We start from the raw sequence: 9,689 nt of genomic DNA, 5'->3' as shown, positions 1-9,689 counted from the left end.
TGGTCAAAAAGACAGGGCTGATGAAGCTAACTGAATATTTAGCCAAAAAATATTATTGTAATCCTCGAAATTTTGTTAATAATGTTCTGCCATATTTGAGCAAAATCTTCACGCTAAAATTATTGAGTTGGCCGTTTAAAAAATACTAGCTAGAAACAAATTCGCAAAAAATAAATAGATAAATACATCGAAACGAAAAGTTAATATTACGCGTTTAATCTCTTATTTCGATAGGATGATAAATAAATAAATGATTATTTTCAAAAAAAGTAATACTTGATATAGTTAATTGTATACATTCATATAGTAGTTATTAATAATAAATACATATTTATGATAATTATAATTACGTAAATTTCGTTTACTAATATAAATTAAAAAAATTATTTTTTTAAAAAAAAATCAATTAAAATAAGAAATGAATAGAAAGATCGATAATATTTTATTTCATAGATAGCGTTAAGTTATTAATTTCAAAAAAAAAATTAATATCGTAATTGTGTTTTTGACTTAGTTATTAAATTATTAATATGATACTCAATTTTCTAGTTCTTTTTAAAGAGTCACTGAAAATATAATATACATTGTAAATGGTGTGATAAATTGATTGCTACATTGTATACCGGAAAGGATAGGTGTATATATGTCTTACGAGTGTTTAACAATTTGACGTGGTAAGTAAAAGTCTCTTCTAATAAATATATTCAAAAATATCTTGGATTTTTCTTCTTCTTCAAGATGATTCTTCGGCCGAATCGAACGTGAAATATTGGTCGATAAGAGGCAAATTCTTTTTCTCGTTGCATGCGCGATTCGCCAGATTTTGGTTCAAAGTCGATGGATAATTCTTGAAGCCATCTTTGGATGTTTCGTTTGATAGGGCTTCCCCTATGAAATCGTCTATGATGTATTTTTCCAGGCTCGACCTGACTTCCGGATTTTTCCCCGATCTTTCCTCCCTTCTCTTATCATCGTTTCCGTATGTCGGAGTGGAACGACGACTGGGTGAACGCGTCCTTCTTTTACTTCCGTACGAACTTTTGTGACTACCGGATGATGTGGAGGAGCGAGAACTTTTAAGAGTACCCGAGGAAGTGCGGTGAGAACTTTTATGACTCCTAGAGGATCCGCGAGAACCCGTGTTAGATGTGTAGGAGTCTGAAGAGCTTTTACTGCTGTACTTTCTCCTACTTTTATTACTTTTGTGGCGACGTTTAGGGTTCCTTTCCAATTCTCTTTGGATTAGCAATGCCGAGAGTCTCTTTTTTGCCTCCTTGGAGATGGGTTTTAGGTGCATAAAGTTGCAGAAATCGCCCCGATCGCAGGTCCAACTAATAATCAAATAATAATAAAGGATTTAGTTGATCATTCCGTTTAATATAATTTTAAAGTTAAAATTACTTGCGAATGCTGATATCGACCAACTTACCTACACATTTTAAACTCGTAAAATAATTTAATGTTGTTTAAAGTAGTATATATATATAAGTATTTGAGGTTGGCGCGAGCCATGGAAATTGCGCATATAATATCTTTACAGGGCTTAAGCAAAAAATAATTATAGGCCAGGTCAAAATAACTATATAGAAAATTTCAACCGGCCAGTTTGAATGGCAAAGACTTACATATAATCCCCTTTTAGGATCAGAAAAGATTTGGCCGATCATAAAAGATTCCTTAGACCTTATTCTTTTACATTCCTTTGAATCAAGTAAGACAATTTTTTATGATATCAATTTCATTTTAAAAAAACATAATTCCCAATTATAGTATACATTATTATTTTTTTTATCATAATTTAATATCGCGAAAACATTGATATTAAATAATAACCAATCCATAACGACTTACAGTTTTGATTAACAACTCGTATAATATTATGATGAAATATAATGCTATATAATCCTTTGAATATGCCTATATATGCTGTACCATAATATTAAAACTAAAAACTTTTTTTTTCCTCTTTAGTTTTCACCTTTTCTGATGGTAAGCTCCTTCATTATCTCTCTCCACTTTATGTTATTCATACTATTCTTTTATCTAATTTATACTTCTTCATATTGGCTCTAATTTTATGGCCCCATTGAAATTTTGGCCTTCCTCTTTTACGTTTACCCATCACTTCCAAACTCTCAACCTTATTTCCTATGTAGTAAAACTAATGCCACAATATTAAATGCTAATCTGGAATCCTGCGACATGGGCCACTTACCCATATCAGCTGATCCGACTTTTATGGGCGAAAATATATATATAGGTAATATATGATAATATAAACTACCCCAAAAAAATATACGAATAAAATAAGTATACTGTAAAAAAAATTTTAAAAAATTTCTATGATTCAAATATAAACATTAGTATTCTGCATCGGGCCTAATTTCTGTTCCCGAAAATCCCGACCCGAAGAAGAAAAAAATCATTGGTCCGCCAGACTTGGCCCTGAATTTATATAAATATAGAAAAAAAAATTTAAATATTTTATATTAACACTTTAGTTTCTTGCAAGAATTTAAATTATATGTATCCATTTATTTCACAAAATTGAATATCGTGTTTAGAAAAAATTTAAGCCCCATCCGCACCAACCCGACATTTAAAAAAAAATATATATATATTAAGCCAGACCCAGCCCGACCAAATTTTTTAAAATGTGTCCAGCCCTAAAGGGCTTCGGGATTTGCAGATTTCTAATATTATCATATGTTGTCGGTCATTTTAATAAATCGGATTGGTCAATTTAACGATATCATCTGATACGGTAGCTGAGACCTGATTGGGCCGACCAAGTATTTTAAAAAATCGGCGCATGCCCACTTAAGCCCCATCCGGACCGACCCGACATTTTTAAAAAAATATATATATTAGGCCCGACCCAGCCCGAACCAAATTTTTTTTTAAATGTGTCCAGCCCTAACGGGCTTCGGGATGATCTCTAATATTATCATATGTTGTCGGTCATTTTAATAAATCGGATTGGTCAATTTAACGATATCATCTGATACGGTAGCTGAGACCTGATTGGGCCGACTCAGTATTTTAAAAAATCGGCGCATGCCCACTTACATTCCAAATTTGCTTACTTTCTTCATAATTTAATAACTAAAAAAAATGAATATCAATTTTTTTTTAAAAAAAAACCCTTTCTCGTATTGGGGACAACACGCCACGTAAAAATCGAAGACGGGCGATAATTCCGCGTTGATAGGCCTCCCATCGAACCATCTGTTGTTCAGGGCTAGTAGGGCTTTATCCGCACTCTTGTATCTCCTAAACTAAATATAATTTTAAAATTACTTTTTTTTTTTAAAAAAAAAGAATAAAATGTTGCAGGGCTGGTAAAAAATAAAAATAAAATTAAATGTTTTTAAATTTTTTTTAAAAAAAATCAATTATTGAAAAATTATTTATTAAAGTTTAAATACAATTTTTTTTTTGATTTCTTTTACTTGCCAGGAATGAAGAAGACAAAAAAATTAAATAATAAAACAAAATACAAAAAATAATAAATAATACAAAACATTTAAATAAAATACAAAAATAAAATAATTAAACTGTTGAGTACTCGGTAAAAATATGCTGAAGATCCCCAACCAAAAAAAAATACAGAGTTATATAACTCTTGGACACGTGATGCGTTAACCCCCATATATAGCGGGGAGTGTTGTAGGAAAACCTCGATTTTGAACGCTTTTTACGGAATAAGTCAAGTTTTAGCCCAAAATAAATATTACCGAGACCTCAAAATTTTGACTTATAAATAGCGGAAAGGTTTAAAACCCCCTTTTCACCAAATTTCGATGGTTAAGTAATATATTTTTTGGGGGCTAAATTTAGCAGTTTTTTGTATAGCGTCCAACTTTATTGATTTTTCATGCGTTTATTTTAGAGTAGCGTGGTCGCTCGCACGATACAGACTTTTAGAAGGAGTACAAAATTTGACCTGAAATTGAAATCCAGATGGGAATGGTGTTTTCCTGAAGCTAACCTAGATATTTATGTTACATGGGGTAGGTGTCTTATACAAAGCAGGGAGATGCATCGGACTAAGTATCCATCTATATTGTTAAAAAATGGTTCCTCTATAGCATTTTGAATAAAATTAGGGATTTGTTTAGTTAATTTTGCTTATATGCCGAGTTGAATGACGTGTGGTATATCATCACTCATCCATATGTTAGTAAAGAACCATTCGAGTTATAACATATCATTCTCGTATTGCACAAATAAGAAAAATATTGTTCAAACCATATATTCCTAATTGCTATATTTTAAAATTAAAAAAAAAGCATTTAAAAAAATTACTCTTATTTTTTATTATTCTTTACACACAATTATTTAAAAAAAATAAATTAAATAGAATAAATAAAGAATTAAAAATTATAAATTACAAAAAAAAATATTTTAAATTGTACCTATCTTTATCTGCTTAGAGTAATAATTACTAATTCTTAAAAAAAAAAATTGGAGAATATATTAACAAAATTATCTATTCCTTAAAATGATGATTTAAAAAAATATATAATTTTAAAAAAGTGGCACGAATATTATATAAAAGTTAAAGGATAAATAACAAAAAAATATCGGATTCAATATTTTGCCGACAAATTTATCAGTTATTTTCCGGTATAAGTATCGTTTAAATGCAAAATTATTGGACTTTTCCTTAATTCATCTTATGAATTATTGTTTATAGCGGATATATTGTAATAAAAAAAACAAAGAAAAGATGAAGCTTCAGCCTTTTATAAACAGTCGTCTCAGAATTTTGGGGAATGGCTAAATGTCGGCTAATTCGGCTCAATCTTCAGGGGCTCGCCGGAGAAAATCTCTGTTAATATTAAACAATTCTAAATTTATATCAGTTTCTTCCAAATTTGAGCCGCTAATCTTTTTAACAAAAACCCCGGGGCCAAAGTGATAATTTTCGGATAAAAAAAAACTTGCTTGATATTGCCGATTTCTTAACCGTTCTTTTTTTAAAAAAAATTTTATAAAATAATTAAAAACGAAAATAATAAACATTTATATTTTCTATCCATATAAAGAAATAATCGCGCGTAGGGTTATTAATTTATATCCGAGACCGAGACCTAGACCTACAGCGGTCAAAATTGTAGGCCCGGACAAAATTTATTTTTTTTTACAAAAAAAATTGTATTTTCTAGCCCCAGAAATATTCCTTAAATTTGCAAATTATTTAAAAAGGGAGAGATATCGAAAATCTGAGCAATAAAAAAAATGAATATATTAAACGCTTTATCGTTCTACGATTTTCCAATCGATTATATATAAGATAATTCATTTTTCAAAAAAAAAAAATCGGCCCGGTCCGGATTTTTGACCGGTATATTTCGGGCCGGGTTTCGGGCATGCTGGTCTATGTTAAAATTTTCAAAAAAAATACATACATCTTTGCCAATATTTACCTAGGCAAGAACCGTGCATTCGTATTTCCGCGCAAAAGTGTACAAAACCATTTAGTAAAAAATTAGCAAACTTGGAATGGAGTTTTATAGATATTTTTTTTTCGTATTCATTTTAACAAATATTTATTACTACTTTTTCTAATTGTACTACACATTTTTTGATGATTATATAATTCAAAAATAAAAAAGAAGGATATTAATTATAAGGTTAAAAATTGTTTGATTATTTAAATATTTATTTTAAATTTACTTAATTAATTTTTTTTAAATTTTTTTTATAAAACTGTAAAAAAAGAAATAAATAATGAATATAATAATATACATTTTTTTAAATGAAAAATTAATTACAGATTCTTTATATCTCCTTAAAATATTTTTAAACAATATTAAAATATCAAAATTAAGCTAATAATGACCATGTATATCAAAAAAAAAATTTATGGGACTATTAAAATACCCCTTTGCAAGAGCTAATTTTATCTTAAAAATATTTACTTTTATAGTAAGCAACAATCAAAAACAAATAATTTTAGGATTAACACAATCAAATATTTAAAATTTAGCATATCATATATAAAATTATGATATTAAAAAACTTATATTTTATTTTAAATCGTGATACTTTAATTGGTCTAAGATTAAAATGAGATTTTATTTTAAACTATATAATAATGAAAACCTTCCTTATATGCTTGTCAATAAAATAATAATCAGAAATGAATATTCTGGTATTAGATCAATAGAATCATTACTTGCCAACAATATGAAAAAATAACATACACAATAAGAACCATATTTTACTTTTAAATCGATCAATTTTTATTATTATTAAAATAATACAATTTTTTAGCACATAATTTGCATCAAAAAGTTATTACAAAGTTAAATTTATAAGCACAAGATAAAAAGCACAAGCCAATATGATACTGACCAATATCGTTAGTACTTAGCTGACAACTAAACATTTATCAGTATATCCCTAATCATAATTAAATTCAAAAATAAAGCTTATATTAATAAAAATTACTCTTCTTGCCTATATTAGATAGTATAGAATACTTAGATATTTAAAAAAAAAATATGGATTATAAATAACTGGTAAGGAAATTGATAAATAATAAAATCATGATTTAGCTTTAATAACAAAATATTAATTTAGAGATAGTACTCTTTAAAATAAATCAAATACTTAATCATTTTTTTTGCTTTACATTCTTTATAAATTACTTTTAAACACTTTAAGAGTATATTTTAAATAATAAATTTAAAAAATATATAATTTGGGAGAATTTTTATTATTATTATTATTTTTTACTTTGACATAAACATTGCCATATAAATGACGTCCTAGGTTTTGGCATATATTCATTTCTTCAATTTGTCCATACTATTTTTTTTAAAATGTGAAAAATAAAATTAAACATATGGGCCAAAAGTTATTTATAAATTTTGAATAGTTTTATTTAAATAGATGAAAGCATGCAAATGAGTAGAAATATTAGAAATTTTAAAATATAAAAATACATTATCAAACATTTCAATATATATTTAAAGGAGAGATCAATTTTAAAATATATTTTTTAACATGTACTATGAGTTAATATGAACAAACTTGACGTTATAAGCTATAAACTATAAAATTATTATATAAAAAATATTTATTTATTAGAACTAGTCAGAGATGCATCATATTTGGAATTTGAGAGCCATCTGATACATAGCAATCTTAGAATGATAATTTAAATCTAATAAGATATTTAAAATAATATATAATATCATAAAATTGAACCAATAAAGGCAAACAATGATAGAAATAAAAACATATATGAAAAGCAGAAGGATCAAATTTTTACCAATGACAGCTTTACATTTTTGATTCAATAATGTTTCCTACTAAATATATGCTTATACATTTATTTTAAAAATCATATATTAATTTATTTTAAACTTAAATTATCATAATAGAATGTCTATGAATTAGGTATTGGCTAAATTTTGGTATTATATATTTTTACAGAAAAAAATGTATATTTTTATTTAAACTAAAAATATTTACATTTAATAGAATAGATTTTTATTATTTTTAATATAGTTACAAAAAATAATACTTCATCTTCCAATTCGATATACACTTCTTCAAAAACCTCATCAAAATGTTTTTGCTCTTCTTCATCTGTAAATGTGGGTGCTTTTTCAATAACTTTAAAGAAATTTTATTTAAAATAAACTACTGTTTATTCATTAATATTTGTAATTTTAGCATACAAGTTTTAATTTTTATTATGTTACCTTGGCCCTTTAAAACTATTGTTTTATGCTTTGGATTATGATAAAAATTTGTTAATAAAAGAGTCTAAAATAAATTATATTCTAAAAAACATAAAGATATAACTTGGCTTTGAATTGGTTTTTTATGTTCTCTTGTACAAGCAGTTCCATGTCTGCAGGCCCCTATTTTTTTATAAAAAGGACAATTTTCCATAATTTATTTTAAAAAAAAACAAATGTTTATAATTTTAAATATAAATATATACGATTTGGAAAGGGTATAATTACTTGTAAATATTTATTTTTGAGTCAATATATGAGGAGAAAACAATTTTTTTAAAGTAAATAATTGCAAGGCTAGCAGAAAACCATTTCTTTCTAAAGTTTTAAGGTGAATGTATGTTTCAAAAGTTATATAATACGTATTGATTGTTAAGATAAGTATTATAATGTTCTATATCCATTTAAGAGAGTTTTTTTTTAAAAAAATTTTTATATTAAAATGCCAAAAAATTATTTAAATATGCTCTCCTCTGATTCTAAAAAAATATAGTTGCAATGTATTATATAATTTAGAATATAGTATTTTACACAAAATATAATTATAATGTTTGCTGTGTCTAATAAATATAGTTAATAAGATATTACTCTTATCTGGCTGAAGAATAAGTAATCTTCTAATAAAATTAAACTTGGTGTAAAGGGTTCTAGCAACATCTCACCCTAAGATTTGTAATTGCTACAAAATGGGTACCTAGTTATCTTCGTGCTATATATTACACATCTGGTGGAGGACTATTTATTACTATAAAAGATGATATTATACTCTAATTCATATATAATTTTGTATCAAAATATTTTCTTAAATAAATTAGGAATTGTTCAATAATAATAAACTTAATGGCATATGCCAAAACCAGTTGTTATTTTGGGTTTTAAAATTACATCTCCATCTTTAAAGCAAATTTATTTTAAAAATTATATTAAACTGTAGGAATTCCACCGATCGTTAATTTATGTGAATGTCCTTCCCCTTTCCCTTGACCCCCCTCCCATTCACTTATTTGTGTTTTTTGGATATTTTTTTGGTTTGTTATTTTTTTTTAATATAATTATTTATGAATAAAATATTTTAATATCCTTTTTAAACTCCATTTTTATTATTATTTCTTTTATAAAATATCGATAAAGTATTTTAATATAAACCGTTTTTTTTTTAAATCCCTCGAATTTCTTTGTTCATTCCTATTTTGTTTTTATTATCCAATAATATCCTTTTTAAACTCCATTTTTATTATTATTTCTTTTATAAAATATCGATAAATATTTTAATATAAACCTTTTTTTTTTAAATCCCTCGAATTTCTTTGTTCATTCCTTTTTTGTTTTTATTATCCAATCTCTAACCTCCACTAGTACCGTGAAAATGGTGATATCTATGAGATGCGCCCTAAAAGAGGTTATTAGATAAATTTATATGCTACTTTGATGTATATTCACCATCTCTGGTAATTGATATTCGCTCAAACTGGCATCGTAAAAACCCTCCTGGGACTAAATAATTTATTCATTTATAATATATTTTGGTGTTTTCTTGAGATCTTGATTTTAATTAGTGGTCTTGAGGGCCGTTAAAATAAATGTTTAGATTATATTCTTTATTTAAAAGATCGCCATAATTTAAAAAATAAATATATGACAGATTAATACATATATATGTGATGACCGGGTGATTTATCTTTTAGCTTATATATTTCTTAAAATTTAACTTATTTTCTTAAATAATTGTAAGGTTTTTATTAGTAGTGTTTACAAAACTATATATATAATATTCAGATTAATTATATTTTGTTAAAAAAAATCAAAGCTTATATAATCTGAATAAACGGACCGGATATAATTATAAACCTGAAAAAACCGGTATAGAACTAAATCGATATATATAATTGATCCGATAAACTGCTTATACATTACATTCAACATAAAATT

At 26.1% G+C, this 9,689-nt stretch overlaps 1 protein-coding gene across 1 annotated transcript; it reads right to left on the bottom strand.

The window, feature by feature from the left end:
• Window positions 1–462: 462 nt before the first annotated feature.
• LOC135929814 (splicing factor U2AF 35 kDa subunit-like protein) lies at window positions 463–7,998 on the bottom strand (the record flags this gene model as incomplete). Its single annotated transcript, XM_065466537.1, has 7 exons — window positions 463–1,331; window positions 3,145–3,278; window positions 6,748–6,819; window positions 7,541–7,632; window positions 7,722–7,785; window positions 7,825–7,883; window positions 7,989–7,998. Coding segments are annotated over 7 exons (1,029 nt in total), but the record flags the coding sequence as incomplete, so codon positions are not given.
• Window positions 7,999–9,689: the final 1,691 nt, after the last annotated feature.

This window comes from Gordionus sp. m RMFG-2023, chromosome 5, assembly GCF_954871325.1.
Source record: "Gordionus sp. m RMFG-2023 chromosome 5, tfGorSpeb1-WG-v2, whole genome shotgun sequence".
Classification (NCBI taxonomy): Eukaryota; Metazoa; Nematomorpha; class Gordioida; order Chordodea; family Parachordodidae; genus Gordionus; species Gordionus sp. m RMFG-2023.
Note: the sequence above shows the minus strand (reverse complement) of the source record. Positions and strands in the feature narration are given on the sequence as shown.